This window comes from Engystomops pustulosus, chromosome 2 (assembly GCF_040894005.1).
Source record: "Engystomops pustulosus chromosome 2, aEngPut4.maternal, whole genome shotgun sequence".
Taxonomy (NCBI): domain Eukaryota; kingdom Metazoa; phylum Chordata; class Amphibia; order Anura; family Leptodactylidae; genus Engystomops; species Engystomops pustulosus.
In genome coordinates this window covers 254156989-254175366 of record NC_092412.1, presented here as the reverse complement: position 1 = coordinate 254175366, position 18378 = coordinate 254156989, and the positions used below count along the sequence as shown (strand labels likewise).

Sequence of the window (18378 nt, the reverse complement as noted above, 5' to 3'; positions counted from 1 at the left end):
TACTATAATACTGCCCTCTATGTACAGGAATATAACTACTATAATACTACCCCCTATGTACAAGAATATAACTACTATAATACTGCCCCCTATGTACAAGAATATAACTACTATAATACTGCCCCCTATGTACAAGAATATAACTACTATAATACTGCCCCCTATGTACAAGAATATAAATACTATAATACTGCCCCCTATGTACAGGACTATAACTACTATAATACTGCCCCCTATGTACAAGAATATAACTACTATAATACTGCCCCCATGTACAAGAATATAACTACTATAATACTGCCCCCTATGTACAAGAATAAAACTACTATAATACTGCCCCCTATGTGCAAGAATATAACTACAATAATACTACCCCCTATGTACAGGAATATAACTACTATAATACTGCCTCCTATGTACAAGAATATAACTACTATAATACTGCCCCCTATGTACAGGAATATAACTACAATAATACTGCCCCCTATGTACAGGAATATATCTACTATAATACTGCCCCCTATGTACAGGAATTCAACTACTATAATACTGCCCCCTATGTACAGGAATATTACTACTATAATACTGCCCCGTATGTACAAGAATATAACTACTATAATACTGCCCCCAATGTACAAGAATATAACTACTATAATACTTCCCCCTATGTACAAGAATATAACTACTATAATACTGCCCCCTATGTACAAGAATATAACTACTATAATACTGCCCCATGTGTACAAGAATATAACTACTATAATACTTCCCCCTATGTACAAGAATATAACTACTATAATACTGCCCCATGTGTACAAGAATATAACTACTATAATACTGCCCCATGTGTACAAGAATATAACTACTATAATACTTCCCCCTATGTACAAGAATATAACTACTATAATACTGCCCCATGTGTACAAGAATATAACTACTATAATACTGCCCCATGTGTACAAGAATATAACTACTATAATACTGTCCCCTATGCACAAGAATATAACTACTATAATACTGTCCCCTATGCACAAGAATATAACTACTATAATACTGTCCCCTATGCACAAGAATATAACTACTATAATACTGTCCCCTATGCACAAGAATATAACTACTATAATACTGTCCCCTATGTACAAGAATATAACTACTATAATACTGCCCCCTATGTACAGGAATATAACTACTATAATACTGCCCCCTATGTACAAGAATATAAATACTATAATACTGTCCCCTATGTACAGGAATATAACTACTATAATACTGCCCCCTATGTACAAGAATATAACTACTATAATACTGCCCCCTATGTACAGGAATATAACTACAATAATACTGCCCCCTATGTACAGGAATATATCTACTATAATACTGCCCCCTATGTACAGGAATTCAACTACTATAATACTGCCCCCTATGTACAGGAATATTACTACTATAATACTGCCCCGTATGTACAAGAATATAACTACTATAATACTGCCCCCAATGTACAAGAATATAACTACTATAATACTGCTCCCTATGTACAAGAATATAACTACTATAATACTTCCCCCTATTTACAAGAATATAACTACTATAATACTGCCCCCTATGTACAAGAATATAACTACTATAATACTGCCCCATGTGTACAAGAATATAACTACTATAATACTTCCCCCTATGTACAAGAATATAACTACTATAATACTGCCCCATGTGTACAAGAATATAACTACTATAATACTGCCCCATGTGTACAAGAATATAACTACTATAATACTGTCCCCTATGCACAAGAATATAACTACTATAATACTGTCCCCTATGCACAAGCATATAACTACTATAATACTGTCCCCTATGTACAAGAATATAACTACTATAATACTGCCCCCTATGTACAGGAATATAACTACTATAATACTGCCCCATGTGTACAAGAATATAACTACTATAATACTGCCCCATGTGTACAAGAATATAACTACTATAATACTGTCCCCTATGCACAAGAATATAACTACTATAATACTGTCCCCTATGCACAAGAATATAACTACTATAATACTGTCCCCTATGTACAAGAATATAACTACTATAATACTGCCCCCTATGTACAGGAATATAACTACTATAATACTGCCCCCTATGTACAAGAATATAACTACTATAATACTGTCCCCTATGTACAGGAATATAACTACTATAATACTGCCCCCTATGTACAAGAATATAACTACTATAATACTGCCCCCTATGTACAGGAATATAACTACAATAATACTGCCCCCTATGTACAGGAATATATCTACTATAATACTGCCCCCTATGTACAGGAATTCAACTACTATAATACTGCCCCCTATGTACAGGAATATTACTACTATAATACTGCCCCGTATGTACAAGAATATAACTACTATAATACTGCCCCCAATGTACAAGAATATAACTACTATAATACTTCCCCCTATGTACAAGAATATAACTTCTATAATACTGCCCCCTATGTACAAGAATATAATGACTATAATACTGCCCCATGTGTACAAGAATATAACTACTATAATACTTCCCCCTATGTACAAGAATATAACTACTATAATACTGCCCCATGTGTACAAGAATATAACTACTATAATACTGCCCCATGTGTACAAGAATATAACTACTATAATACTGTCCCCTATGCACAAGAATATAACTACTATAATACTGTCCCCTATGCACAAGAATATAACTACTATAATACTGTCCCCTATGCACAAGAATATAACTACTATAATACTGTCCCCTATGTACAAGAATATAACTACTATAATACTGCCCCCTATGTACAGGAATATAACTACTATAATACTGCCCCCTATGTACAAGAATATAACTACTATAATACTGTCCCCTATGTACAGGAATATAACTACTATAATACTGCCCCCTATGTACAAGAATATAACTACTATAATACTGCCCTCTATGTACAAGAATATAACTACTATAATACTGCCCCCTATGTACAAGAATATAACTACTATAATACTGCCCCCTATGTACAGGAATATAACTACTATAATACTGTCCCCTATGTACAGGAATATAACAACTATAATACTGCCCTCTATGTACAAGAATATAACTACTATAATACTGCCCCTATGTACTATAATATAACTACTATAATACTGCCTCCTATGTACAAGAATATAACTATTATAATACTGCCCCCTATGTACAGGAATATAACTACAATAATACTGCCCCCTATGTACAGGAATATATCTACTATAATACTGCCCCGTATGTACAAGAATATAACTACTATAATACTGCCCCCTATGTACAGGAATATATCTACTATAATACTGCCCCGTATGTACAAGAATATAACTACTATAATACTGCCCCCAATGTACAAGAATATAACTACTATAATACTTCCCCCTATGTACAAGAATATAACTACTATAATACTGCCCCCTATGTACAAGAATATAACTACTATAATACTGCCCCATGTGTACAAGAATATAACTACTATAATACTTCCCCCTATGTACAGGAATATAACTACTATAATACTGCCCCCTATGTACAGGAATATAACTACTATAATACTGCCCCCTATGTACAAGAATATAACTACTATAATACTGCCCCCTATGTACAGGAATATAACTACTATAATACTGCCCCCTATGTACAGGAATATAACTACTATAATACTGCCCCCTATGTACAAGAATATAACTACTATAATACTGCCCCCTATGTACAAGAATATAATTACTATAATACTGCCCCCTATGTACAGGAATATAACTACTATTAAAGGCAGGTTTGTTTCCATATTAATATGAAAAGGTTCAGATTTTAATTTTTTCCAGTTTATTATATATTTTTAGGACATATTTCCAACCACAGAGAGGTTAATGAATCATTGTGCAGATGCCATCAAATACCTAAATATATCTCTGTCTCCCCTTATATAACACCCGCTGTAATTAGCATATGCAAATTAAGAATTATACATGCAAAGCTATGCCACTGAGACACAGTCACGGCCGTTTTGCATATTCGTGAATACATTTGCATACATATGAGTGGCCCCATAGATTCCATTGTAACGAAGTTATTTTTGCTTTTGTGGAAAACATTTTCAAGCACTGTTTATCCTGTGTTACATATTGGGATGTTTTATGACTGCTGTAGAACTACAACTTCCAGCCATCACTTATACAGGGTTAAATTTGCCTCCATTGAGCCTTGAATAGTGAAAACTACGGTCAACATGATGTGCTGCATGTATAGCCCAGAGTGACCAATCAGATCATGGCTTACATGATCAAACTTGCTCTAATAAGATGGAAGTTGAAATCTGATTGGCTGTTGAGGCCAGTGCCTCCATTTTATGTGTTTATTAGTTTCCACATATGTCGGCCGAGTCTGTTTTACCCAACATATCATTTTCCACACATAGTACACTTAATCCAAGTTCCTGGTATGAAAACAAGAAATTTCTATCTTAAGGGTCAAATAATTTTAAGCGACCCTGTAATGGCGGCCATGTTGACTGTTGCTAAGCTCCACTTAGTAACCATACCTGCCCAATATGTACAAGATGGGCATAGGAGGTTGTTGGCAAGCAGCAACTTTTTTTTTGGGTTGGTCACAAGCCATTTTCTGAAAGCAAACACTGTTTTTGGGGTCTGCAGCTCCGTTTTTCTAGTGATTTTTTTAGTTAAACTACACTTTTTTTGCGGCGTGGCAGCACGTAAAAAGACAGAATATATATCCACAATATATATCATTGCTTAAAGCTGAGGGGATGCGTGGGCAGTCTGCAGGGGGTCGTGAGAAGCTAGAAGTAACAGATTTAACTAGTTGGACATATCTCTGCTTGCTGTCAGTGGACAAGAACATTCATGTTTACATCTAGAGCCAGACAGAATGCTTTTCACAGCAGAAGTTTTGCTTCAATTCACAGCAGCTAGGACTCTACACTGGCACACAGGAGGAACAATTGTACTTTTTGGGGCAATAATTGATGGGGCAGGTTTTCGGGGTGTTTGCTGCACAAAAATATGTCTATGACTCTGTTACAGGTCATCACAGGAGGATAAAACTCTAATAAACATTCTTATATTTAAGTCAGAATATATCTCCAGCCTCTTGAATAAAACAAGAGTGTTTCTATTCATTGACAGCTAGCAGAGATCTACAAAAATTATTGAAATATTGCGTAATAGGAATCTCTCTATAATAACACGTAATACTCGTACTGTTCCAAGCCTGCAACGTGTGAATTATCTCTTGTCCAAGATACCCCTTGGGCCATGCCATCAAGATTCATTGCCCATAAGTGTCCCACTAATATTTTTACATTTTGCAGTGGTCCAGGTTACTCACTTGCTGGGGGAAGGGCTGCGCAGGTATCGGGCCTGGACGGCCAAAACATCATTGACGTCTTCATTTTCATCAGGGACCACCTGCTCACTGTCTTGGTCTTGGCCGGAAGCCATGGAGGGTCACTGTAGAGACCTGAAAAGGAATAAAGGAAAGTTTATGTGTACGAAATGTATCCATATTGATAAACAGTGCAGCCTCCAGCGTCCGCAAAACTACAACTCCCATCATGCTGCCTGCTGGAAGTCTAACAGCATCTGATGGGGGCCACAGAATAACATTTAGTAGTAAAATACTGTTAAATGGCCCCAGAAAAGCTGCAAAGGGAGGGGCTTCAGATTCACAACAGTGCCATAAAGAAAGTGGGTGAATATTCTGATTGATCACATGAATTACACCACCATCTTGTGGTTATAGGTGGCATTGCAATTCTTTTCTGCTTTTGCATTCATGTTGCTCAGCTAGAAAGTGAAGACCCCCCCCCCCATACAGTTCTGATGGGGTCCCACAGACCCATCTGTTACCTAAGATGTTGTGATAGACATCAGAGGTCTCTATACACTGACAACAATCAGAAATGAATGAGGATCATGATGATAATTGTATGGTGATGTTTTGGATAATGATGATTACTGATGACTGGGAGAGATATTTGATAATGATTATTGATGAGGATTGAGGATGAAAACAGGTATTGATTATGGTATTTGATGATTGTGCAAATTTATTGATGGGGGTAATTCATTTTTCCCATCGAGGGTGGCCATTGTTCATGAACAAAGACAATACTAACGAGTGATGATTATTGTTTACAAGGTATACTGATTATTGATTATGTGCTTCGATAATTGATGGTGAATCAGTATTATGATTAAGGATGATATTTGATGATGGTTATTCATGTCGATGATCAAAGGTGGTACCGATAATTGATAATAGATAGTGTTAATTATAGTAATTGAGAATGGCAATTGATCATTTTTATTAGTTTGGATAATTGAGGAGGATAATCAGTGGATTGATAATGATGATTGATAATAATAATAATTATTATTTCTGGGTTTTTATTATGTGAATTGGGCATGATATTTAATAGTGATTCCCTTTGATGACTGAGGACAATAATTGATGATAATTGAGGATACTAATTGTTGATAACTGATAACAAAACTTGATTACGTTAATTGTACATGATAATTCATATTAGTAATTCACTTAATTGAGGATAATAATTGATCGTTATTGTTGATGCCGAGGATAATGATATGGTAACTGATAATTGATGTTAATTAATGATGCTGATAATGGGCTCTGATAATAATTATTGATCGTGGTAATTGAGAATGATTAAAGGTTCGAGGAAAATTATGGTAATTAGCCAAAATCTTTAAGAATTATAACTGATTTTGCTAATTAATGATACTGATAGTTGATAATTATTATACTTATGATGATATTGATGATTCTTAGGATTCTATTTCCTTGCAGACACATTGGGGCACATTTACTTACCCGGTCCTGTCGCGATCCCGCGGTGCGTTGTCCGATGAGGATTCGGAACTGCCGTGATTCACTAAGATCGTGCGCCCCAGTTCCTGCATGAGTCGCTGCTGCGTGGAGGTCCGCCAGAGTTCACCTTCTTCTTCCTGGTGCTTGTGAGTGCTTGATCTTGTGACACAATTAGTTTTTAAATTCCGCGTTTTTTCCGAAGCCGTCTGGTTGTCCGACGGCCGCGCCCCCCAATTTCTGTTGCGTGCAAGCCAACGCCGATGCGGCACAATCCGATCGTGTGCGCCAAAAACCCGGGGCAATTCGGCACAAATCACGCATCAATTGCCATTGAAAAGATCAATCTCAGTCCTGAGTCCTTTTCACACGCATTATCTGCTCGTGAAAAACGCATTGAAATTGCATTGAAAATGCGTGTGAAAAACTGAGACACTGAACAAACTCTGACTGAAAACTGATTGCACTCTGAAGAAAAATGTCAGTTTTTCACTGACCAAACACTGATCTATCCTGATCAGACTCTGACGCGATCTGCAACGCAAGTGTGGAAGGGGCTTTAGTAAATGAGCCCTATTGTGCCTGGGGTGTTGTATGATGGATACTGATGGCTGTTGACGGATCCTATTAATTTATTATTAATTCAGCGCATTAATATGATATTGATGATTCTTAGGATTCTATTTCCTTGCAGACACATTGTGGCACATTTACTTACCCGGTCCTGCCGCGATCCCGCGGTGTGTTGTCCGACAAGGATTCGGAACTGCCGCGATTCACTAAGCCCGTGCGCCCGAGTTAGTGCATCCGTCGCTTCTGCGCTGAGGTCCGCCAAAGTTCACCTGCTTCTTCCTGATGCATGTAAGTGCTTGATCTTGCGACACAATTCTTTTTAAAATTCGGTTTGTCCGAATCCGTTGGGTTGTCCGACGGCCACGCCCCCCGATTTCTGCCGCGTGCATGCTGGCGCCAATCTCGGAAATATTCGCGAAACCTGACGGAATCGCAATCCCGCGGGCCCTTAGTAAATAAGCCCCATTGAGTTATTCTGATGACAGTTATCAGTGTCACAGAGTTGTCGGCACCTAAAGGGACATTAAGTAAAGTCATTTTATTTAATTTTTTCTTATTCGCCCCCCTGTTCACACCTCTGTGTATCATCCCTTCCCTACCTTTTTTCCTATTTACATTTTTGTAACAAGTCCGTAGCTCTCTAATTCGCCGATTACTGCGGCTCCGATGTTCCTTCCCTTTGTTTTGTCATTTCATACTCTTTATTTTTCATCCACAATCTTGGGAGCTGCAGCAGGTCCCTCGCCTGGCGTTGGCTCCTCTTACACAGACCAGACAAGGCTTTTCATTTTTTAGTTTGAAGTTCACTTCTATTTCAACCCCGAGCCAGTCATGAGATATTCAGCGGTGACACAACGCGTTTCCTGCCGCAGGGCTTTTTAAGAGGCGATCGGCGCCGCTCCAGCGAGAGGCCGCGCTTTGTCGAGACATCTGAAGAGCCGCTGAAGAGACAGAGAGGACAGTCTTCAAAGCGTCACGTTGCGGGGACTCGTCTCCAGCTCTGGGATGTTAAGTCAAGCTGTTCTGAGTCGAACGCCTCGTTCTGTGTTCGCCGAACGACCGTAGAGGGAATGTCAGAGGAAAACAGGGCAGAGAGGATTCATAAATACTTGTCAGGGCCGAGCGGCGGACTCAATCTCCCCCATAGGGAAGCGTCAGCGACACAGCACAGCAGGCGGAATGTGAATAGCAATGTAATGCGGCCCCTGGTAACGCTTACCGCAGGACTGCCATTTGCTATAACTGCTGCCGAAGCAGACAACGGGCTGTAAGGGAGGCGGCTGCCATCATTTCACAACGCTGGGGGGAATATGACAATGCGGGGGCACCAGAGAAGCATTAAAAAAACCCTTTAGAAGAAAAACACAAGCCTCACCTGCATTATCCTCATTCAGATTGATAACTGAAATGTCTTGTGTTGCTCTGGGGGTCCTTTGTCGTGTAGTGTGATGGGGGAATGGATGTTTTTTTGGGTTATGCTACAGTAATGGTGACTCCTTCCCCCTGCACTAGGGTCATATACATGCAGACTCTTGCACTCTATTGCGTTGGCCAAGGCCAGGTTTATGACCCCCCCCCCCCTCACAGAAAACAATGGCAACCAGCGGGTAAATTGGTGCAGTATGAATCCCACTTAACCTCTCCATGGGTGGCTCTTTAGACATAGTTTTGGGGTCAGCCAAATGGATGGAGCAACTAAAAGGGGCTCACTCTAAAAGCCCCAAGGAATTGGCTATAACCGAGGTGAGCATCAGTGCTAAAAGTTGTTAGTTACTCTACCAGAGATTGGGATTTCTCACCAGCCCTCTACAATCAGGAGTAGAGGAAGGTAGAGGGTCTCTCCTGCTTTGGAAACCTAAAACAGTGGCTCCTCAGTAGAAGTAAATCCAATCCTGTGCCCATTGTCCACAAAAGCTCAGATATGAGTCCGGTTAGATACATTGGAGGAGATTTATCACTCCTTCTACACAGGTGAAGCAGTGAATTAATAGCAAATTCTTGCGCAGTGCAATAATTTGCGATTAAACTTGTGACTGGCCGGTGGAGGGGGATGACTCGGGGCGTTCCCATCCCGCACCTGTGTAAAACTACGGCCCTGTGCAAAACTATGGATCTGGTTAAAGCCTCTTGATGTATCTGGCCGGATGCGAGTTTTGCCTCTTCCAGCTTCCTTTGGCGCAATCCCCTTTGATGCCGCAGAGGATGCTAGAAGAGGCGAAACTTGGTTTGGGCAAAGTTCCTAAGGTCTGCAAAGACATTTTGTGTGTTTTTAAGGATATTTTGTGAGTAGCTTGATAAATATTTCTTTACCACATAACTAGGTGACCTGTTCTATTTGTCTACCCGAACTCATATAGGAGCCATTGTGGACATCGGGCACAGGAGTGGCTCTGAGTCCCCTGCGGAGCCATGATTTGGGGTTTTCAAAGCAGGAGGTACCCTGGAACTTCCTCTGCTCCTGACTGTAGACTACTTATGAACTTTATCCAAAGTTTAATAACTTGTCTGAGGAGTAGAGCGCTGATAATTACCTTGGTTATTGGCTCTTTGTACATGCTCGCACACTATGAGCTCCAGTCCAACGCCCTAGCGAGTGAGCATAGCACCAGACAACATACAAATGTGTCACAACAGAACAGAAAACAGTAATACACTAAAAGGGGTCGTCCACTTTCAGCAAATATTTGATATGGTTTGTGTAAGGAAAAGTCATGAGCCGTTAGTATCGCACAAGAAACTTTCTATAGCAAAAAGAGATCTCAAAATCTGTAAGGAATTTATACAGAAAGTATATTGGAAAATTGTATAACTTTTCCTTACACAAACCATATCAAATATTTTCTGAAAGTGGACGACCCCTTTAATCTATGTAGTCATGACATCTACAGCTGAAGGACCCAAGTACCATGTGATTCTGGAAGGTCCTTCTTTGTGCAGTATAATACTGAAGATACAGCAGTCATGCCTGGTTATGTAGCAGCAGAATATAGTCTACAGATTGGGTTCTTCCATACCGTTACATGTCAGACATGGGGTAGAAGAGGTGCACAGACAGTTCTGTATAAGGGGATGTTTTCTGCTTTTCATTTAGAGATTGAGTCACATTCTGGGTCCTTCCTCTTCTCACTCAGACCCTTCCACAGATGTAATTCCAAATCCCTTTAAGTGATGACTATGAAAATGGGTCAAGAAACTGCAGCACATACTGCTGCCCCACTTGGATAGTAGATCCTTATAATAGTATAAGGGAAATACATGACTATACTATACTACCGCGCTTCCACAAAAATAAGTGTCTTGTATTAATTTTTGTTCCTTAAGACGCATCAGGTCTTATTACGAGGGGATATTTTATTTTTCTATATAAAAGAATTCACATTTATTATTGAACAAAAAATGTACATTTACAGGCAGTCCCCTACTTAAGGACACCCGACTTATAGACGACCCCTAGTTACAGACGGACCCCTCTGCCCACGGTGACCTCTCTGGATGTGACTATAGTCTCAGGCTGCAATGATCAGCTGTAAGGTGTCTGTAATGAAGCTTTATGGATAATCCTTGGTCCCGTTACAGCAAAAGAATTTGAAACTCCAATTGTTACTGGGGCAAAAAAACTATATTGTCTGGACCTACAATTATAAAATATACATGGGCACATTTACTTACCCGGTCCTGTTGCGATCCACCGGAGCGTTCTCCGATTCACTAAGGTCGTGTGCCCGATGTCCACCAGGTGTTGCTGCTGCGCCGAGGTCCGCCGGAGTTTACCTCGTTCTTCTCGGTGCATGTGAGTGCTTGATTTTGCAACACACTTCGGGGGTCATTTACTAAGGGCCCGATTCGCGTTATCCCGACGTGTTACCCGAATATTTCCGATTTGCGCCGATTCTCCCTGAATTGCCCCGGGATTTTGGCGCACGCGATCGGAGTGTGGCGCATCGGCGCTGGCATGCACGCGACGGAAATCGGGGGGCGTGGCCGAACGAAAACCCGACGGATTCGGAAAAACCGCCGCATTTAAGAAAAAAAATGTGTCGCGAAAATTACACTTACCTTCATCAGGTATAGGCCGGTGAATTTCAGGGCATTCCAGCGCGCCTCCGGGGAACTTCAGCGCAGCAGCGCCACCTGGTGGACGGCGGAGGAACTACCTTAGTGAATCCCGGCCGGACCCGCATCCAGCGCAGAGAACGCGCCGCTGGATCGCGAACGGACCGGGTAAGTAAATCTGCCCCTTCGTTTTTTTAAATTCCGCGGTTTTTCCGAATCCGTCGGGTTTTCCGTCGGCCAAACCCCTGATTTCCGTCGCACGATTGCGCCGAAATCCGATGGCGTGCGCCAAAATCCCAGCGGAATTTGACGCAAAACGAAAAAAGTCGGGAAACCCGATGAAAGTGCGGCCGCGGAGCCCTTTGTAAATGAGCCCCACAGTTTCCACTTACATACAAATTCAACTTCAGAACAGACCTACAGTATGGAACCTATCTTGTACATAACCCGGGGTCTGCCTGTATTACTATACTGTATCCTGCCATCACAGACATCAGCATAAACATCTGACTTCCATCCAGAAAGTCTTGTGCCTCTGTCTCCATGTACAACAATCTCTGGTACATTTACCGATCCTGGTGTTTATGAACAAAAAGCAACATTATTTATATACCATCATATCAACAGCTTCTCTAACATTCCCATATCTCTCCAAACCCTGAATTTCATCCAGAATTTCTTGTGACTCCATTTTTTTTAGAATCATTAGCCCCGGTCTCTTACGTTTAGCACTTTCCTTGGATGAGCCCTTCTTGTAGCTGCTTGTAGCGCATTTTCGATGTAACGGCCGGTGATTTTATCCCAGTAATTCACAACTTCTTGCAGCAGCTAAAAGATCTACTAATATGTATGTGCGGCGTGGGGGGAGCCGCAGCAGTGACGGCCGCTAGGTCTTATTTTCGGGGTATCAGGGTAGCCGCAGCTGTCTATGGCAGCCTGTATCCTGTGTTGGTGGACCTTGCGGAGTGTGGAAGTATCTTATAGAAGAGTTTCTATGGGGCAAATTTACTTACCCGGTCCTGTCGCGATCCCCGATTCGGACGGTCCAACGAGGATGAAGTCTGGTGCGATTCATGAAGATCGTGCGTCCGTCGCTTCTACGCTCAGTTCCGCCGGAGTTCACCTTCTTCTTTCCGGTGCTTGTAAGTGCGTGTCTTGCGACACAATTCTAAATGTTAAATCTTGCGCGTTGTCCGAATCCGTCAGATCGTCCGACGGCCACGCCCCCCCGTCGCGTGCAAGCTGGCGCCGATGCGCCAAAATCCGATCGCGTGCAAAACAATGCGGCGCAAAACGGAAATCGACGGGAAACCCGATGAAAATGCCCTCCGCGGACCCTTAGGGCGTTTTGGGTTTTTAGTTAGTGTATTTTCAGATCGTAAAAAAAACGCATGCGTTTTTGTCCGGTTTTCCAAATTTGCACAATTAAAACGGACAAAAGTTTTTTTTTTTAAAATGGATGCGTACTTACTAAAACGCACTAACTAAAAACGGCCCAAAAACACCACGTGTGACATCACCCTTAGTAAATGAGCCCCATTGTCTGTATCCTGCCAGTGAACGGCTTGTAGATCCGGTAAATGACCAGTCTCTATGAGCAGCTTCTAGGATGTATATAACCATGTAGTAAGGCAGCCGCTATCAGTGGTTTGGGAAGGGGGGGTGGGGGTGGCCATGGATATTTTTACCCGCACATTTTTAGGTGCGCGTTGCTAGGGGCTGCGGTGTTTCCAGGCAGTGTCCGCTGCTGATCCCGCTCTCTGCCTTCATAGAAACCACATTTACTCGGGTAAACAATCCCCTCCCGCACTAATAGCGCTGCCGCCCGCCGTCACCTCCTCACCTCAGGTACTTTATGTAACGCCAGGGTCCAACATTAACCCCTCTCTAACTTTTACGCTTTTTATTTGTCACACTTTTCCTCATTTACAAGGTTGGTACTAAGTAACTGCACCATTAAATATTCCATGCAATGTATTGGGAAGCCTGAAAAAAAATTTAAAAAATGCAGTGAAATTGCATCTATGGAGGAGATTTATCAGAAGTTTCTATATACGGAACTGTCCTGGTTAGGCTGGCGGCACACGTGGCGCTTTGAACCCGTTTTTGGGCCGTTTTTAAGCAGTCTGTTAAAAAAAAAGCATGTGTTATTGACCGGTTTTACCAATATCTTAATTAAAGCGGGTCAAAAACGCATGCGTTTTTCAACGGACTGCTTAAAAACGGCCCAAAAACGGGTTCAAAGCGCCGCGTGTGCCACCAGCCTTACCCATGGCAACCAATGAGAGCTCAGCTTTCATTTTCCCACAGCAGTTTCTAAAATGAAACCTAAGCTCTGATTGGCTGATTAGCAACCAAAATAGTACCCCACGCACTTCTGATAAATCTACCCCATAGTTTACTTGTATTTGGGGGAGAAATTTATCAGAAGTGTCTAAGAGCAAATTTGTTCTAGTTGCTCATGCCAACCAATTAGAGCTCAGCTTTCATTTTCCTACAGGCCTTTATAAAATGAAAGCTGAGTTCTGATTGGTTGATATGAGCAACTGAAACAATTTTGCTCTCAGACACTTTTGATTAATATACCCCTTGATTTTTACAACTTTCCCAATACGGTCCAAATGAAACCTCCCCTTTATTCTTTGGGTCAGTACGATCACAGACATACATAATGTATAAAGTTTTTCTTATGTTTTAAAACCTTTTATCACTTTTCCCCATGTATTTATGGGTAGTTAAAAGCAATGATTGACTTTTTTTTCACCATATGGGATAACATTTAATTTTGTAGTTTGAGAGATTGTGGCAATAGCTAAATTGTTGATTATGACTTCTTTATATACTGTATATATATATATATGTATGTATATACAGCAAAGGGGTTTATGTTTTTAAACTTTCAACACATATTCATTAATTTAGTGCCCACAATTTATATTGTTCTAGTTAATTTATTCAAGTGTAAAGTATCTATTAAAATTTATATACAGAGGGGGGGGGGGGGGGGGGGGGCACAGTGTGGGCATAGATGTTATGCAGGGGTCATTATACAGTAAGACTGTGGTATTTATAAGGGTACAGTGTGGAGATGTGCTGTAGGAGGCTGAAGATATCTGGGGTGAGATAAGCAGCAAAAAGTCACAGCACAATCATCCCTGTACTGTGACATCACTGTGTGTATTATCCCTGTACTGTGACATCACTGTGTGTATTATCCCTGTACTGTGACATCGCTGTGTGTATTATCCCTGTACTGTGACATCACTGTGTGTATTATCTCTGTACTGTGACATCACTGTGTGTATTATCCCCTGTACTGTGACATCACTGTGTGTATTATCCTGTACTGTGACATCGCTGTGTGTATTATCCCTGTACTGTGACATCACTGTGTGTATTATCCCTGTACTGTGACATCACTGTGTGTATTATCCCTGTACTGTGACATCACTGTGTGTATTATCTCTGTACTGTGACATCACTGTGTGTATAATACCCTGTACAGTGACATCACTGTGTGTATTATCCCTGTACTGTGACATCACTGTGTGTATTATCCCTGTACTGTGACATCACTGTGTGTATTATCCCTGTACTGTGACATCGCTGTGTGTATTATCCCTGTACTGTGACATCACTGTGTGTATTATCTCTGTACTGTGACATCACTGTGTGTATTATCCCCTGTACTGTGACATCACTGTGTGTATTATCCTGTACTGTGACATCGCTGTGTGTATTATCCCTGTACTGTGACATCACTGTGTGTATTATCCCTGTACTGTGACATCACTGTGTGTATTATCCCTGTACTGTGACATCACTGTGTGTATTATCTCTGTACTGTGACATCACTGTGTGTATAATACCCTGTACAGTGACATCACTGTGTGTATTATCCCTGTACTGTGACATCACTGTGTGTATTATCCCTGTACTGTGACATCACTGTGTGTATTATCCCTGTACTGTGACATCACTGTGTGTATTATCTCTGTACTGTGACATCACTGTGTGTATTATCCCTGCACTGTGACATCACTCTGTGTTTTACCCCTGTACTGTGACATCACTGTGTATTATCCCTGTACTGTGACATCACTGTGTGTATTATCCCTGTACTATGACATCACTGTGTATATTATCTCTGTACTGTGACATCACTGTGTGTATTACCCCTGTACTGTGACATCACTGTGTGTATTACCCCTGTACTGTGACATCACTGTGTGTATTATCTCTGTACTGTGACATCGCTGTGTGTATTATCCCTGTACTGTGACATCACTGTGTATTTTCCCTGTACTGTGACATCACTGTGTGTATTATCCCTGTACTGTGACATCACTGTATGTATTATCCCTGTACTGTGACATCACTGTGTGTATTATCCCTGTACTGTGACATCACTGCGTATATTATCCCTGTACTGTGACATCACTGCGTATATTATCCCTGTACTATGACATCACTGTGTGTATTATCCCTGTACTGTGACATCACTGTGTGTATTATCCCTGTACTGTGACATCACTGTGTGTATTATCTCTGTACTGTGACATCACTGTGTGTATTATCCCTGTACTGTGACATCACTGTGTGTATTATCCCTGTACTGTGACATCACTGTGTGTATTATCCCTGTACTGTGACATCACTGTGTACATTATCCCCTGTACTATGACATCACTGTGTGTATTATCCCTGTACTGTGACATCACTGTGTGTATTATCCCTGTACTGTGACATCCCTGTACTGTGACATCACTGTGTGTATTATCCCTGTACTGTGACATCACTGTGTGTATTATCCCTGTACTGTGACATCACTGTGTGTATTATCCCTGTACTGTGACATCACTGTGTGTATTATCCCTGTACTGTGACCTCGCTGTGTGTATTATCCCTGTACTGTGACATCACTGTGTGTATTATCCCTGTACTGTGACATCACTGTGTGTATTATCTCTGTACTGTGACATTACTGTGTGTGTTATCCCTGTACTGTGACATCACTGTGTGTATTCTCCCTGTACTGTGACATCACTGTGTGTATTATACCTGTACTGTGACATCACTGTGTGTATTCTCCCTGTACTGTGACATCACTGTGTGTATTATCCCCTGTACTGTGACATCACTGTGTGTATTATACCTGTACTGTGACATCACTGTGTGTATTCTCCCTGTACTGTGACATCACTGTGTGTATTATCCCTGTACTGTGACATCACTGTGTGTATTATCCCCTGTACTGTGACATCACTGTGTGTATTATCCCTGTACTGTGACATCACTGTGTGTATTATCCCTGTACTGTGACATCACTGTGTGTATTATCCCCTGTACTGTGACATCACTGTGTGTAATATCACAACTGAATACATTAATGTAATATATTATATAGAACATTAAAAATGAAATCTATCCTTAGAGATATAAAACAATAGAAATCGTAATACACAAACGATATAACTGTAATAACGGTTGTATAATACTGCGCTCTATTTTATACGGGATACACACAGCAGTCGCCCATAGTTACAGCAGCATAGTGCCACAGTGCGAGGCTGGCCCCAACCACTGATCTAATATACAGTCATCTCCCCTAGATATGCTCATAGTAATGTCACAGGGTCATAGCATTGCATCATACCCAAATGTGTAATAATTATGTGATGACATCTTCTCTCATAGAAGATGACAGATTGTTTGCTACTTTGTAACTTTTTTTGGCAGAAAAGTCACCATGACTACGACTACGCTTGCAAAAAAGCCTCACATTGAAGATGATACATTGTTGCGTTATTCTGTATCATTATCCAGATCTCAGGGGCCCCCGCGATAAACCAAAACCTGGCGCCAATTCCAATCAGATGGGGCAGGCGTCGCGCCAACCTCATCAAATATAAGGACGATATAAACTGCGGCCGAGGTCTGGGACTGAGGAGCGGAGACTGTGACAACCCGGGCAGCTGGGGGTGACAAGACTCTGAGGGCCGGAGACAGGTGGCCGGGCTACGAGCAGCCAAGCGAGGAGGAGGACGGGGCCTTCATCACACTGCATTATAATCCATGTACCCTCAGGAGCTGCCATCACAGGGCGGGCACCACTCCTCAGCATGGACAGACCCCACCACAGGAACACTTACCTGCAATCTGTGAAGACCCTGGACTAGAAGTGTCGACTCACACACGAAGGACCCGGAGACCCTCACACCAAACTTCCAACTGTGGCTTCTAAATTTAGTATCAGCCCGGCATTGGCTGCCGATATGTGTCCTCACAAGGAATGCCAGGGACCGGAGACCACGGGGGAGGGGGCACAGACTATATACACAGCACAACTCCAGGCAGTATTATAGTAGTTATATCCCTGTACATAGGGGGCAGTATTATAGTAGTTATATTCTTGTACATAGGGGGCAGTATTATAGTAGTTATATCCCTGTACATAGGGGGCAGTATTATAGTAGTTATATTCTTGTACATAGGGGGCAGTATTATAGTAGTTATATTCTTGTACATAGGGGGCAGTGTTATAGTAGTTATATTCCTGTACATAGGGGGCAGTATTATAGTAGTTATATTATTGTACATAGGGAGCAGTATTATAGTAGTTATATTCCTGTACATAGGGGGCAGGATTATAGTAGTTATATTCTTGTACATAGGGGGCAGTATTATAGTAGTTATATTCTTGTACATAGGGGGCAGTATTATAGTAGTTATATTCCTGTACATAGGGGGCAGTATTATAGTAGTTATATTCTTGTACATAGGGGGCAGTATTATAGTAGTTATATTCCTGTACATAGGAGGCAGTATTATAGTAGTTATATTCCTGTA

General features: G+C 41.2%; 1 protein-coding gene across 1 annotated transcript in view; it reads right to left on the bottom strand.

Annotated features, from left to right (window-relative positions):
* Positions 1 to 17822, bottom strand: part of STYXL2 (serine/threonine/tyrosine interacting like 2) — a 65335-nt gene extending 47513 nt beyond the window's left edge. The window contains exons 1-2 of the mRNA XM_072138891.1: positions 17682 to 17822; positions 5401 to 5532 (exon numbers count right to left, since the gene is read on the bottom strand). Of these exons, the coding sequence (XP_071994992.1) occupies positions 5401 to 5513 (113 nt within the window). The 5' untranslated portion in view covers positions 5514 to 5532; positions 17682 to 17822. The remainder of the gene's footprint in view (positions 1 to 5400; positions 5533 to 17681) is intronic.
* Between the last annotated feature and the right edge of the window lie 556 nt (positions 17823 to 18378).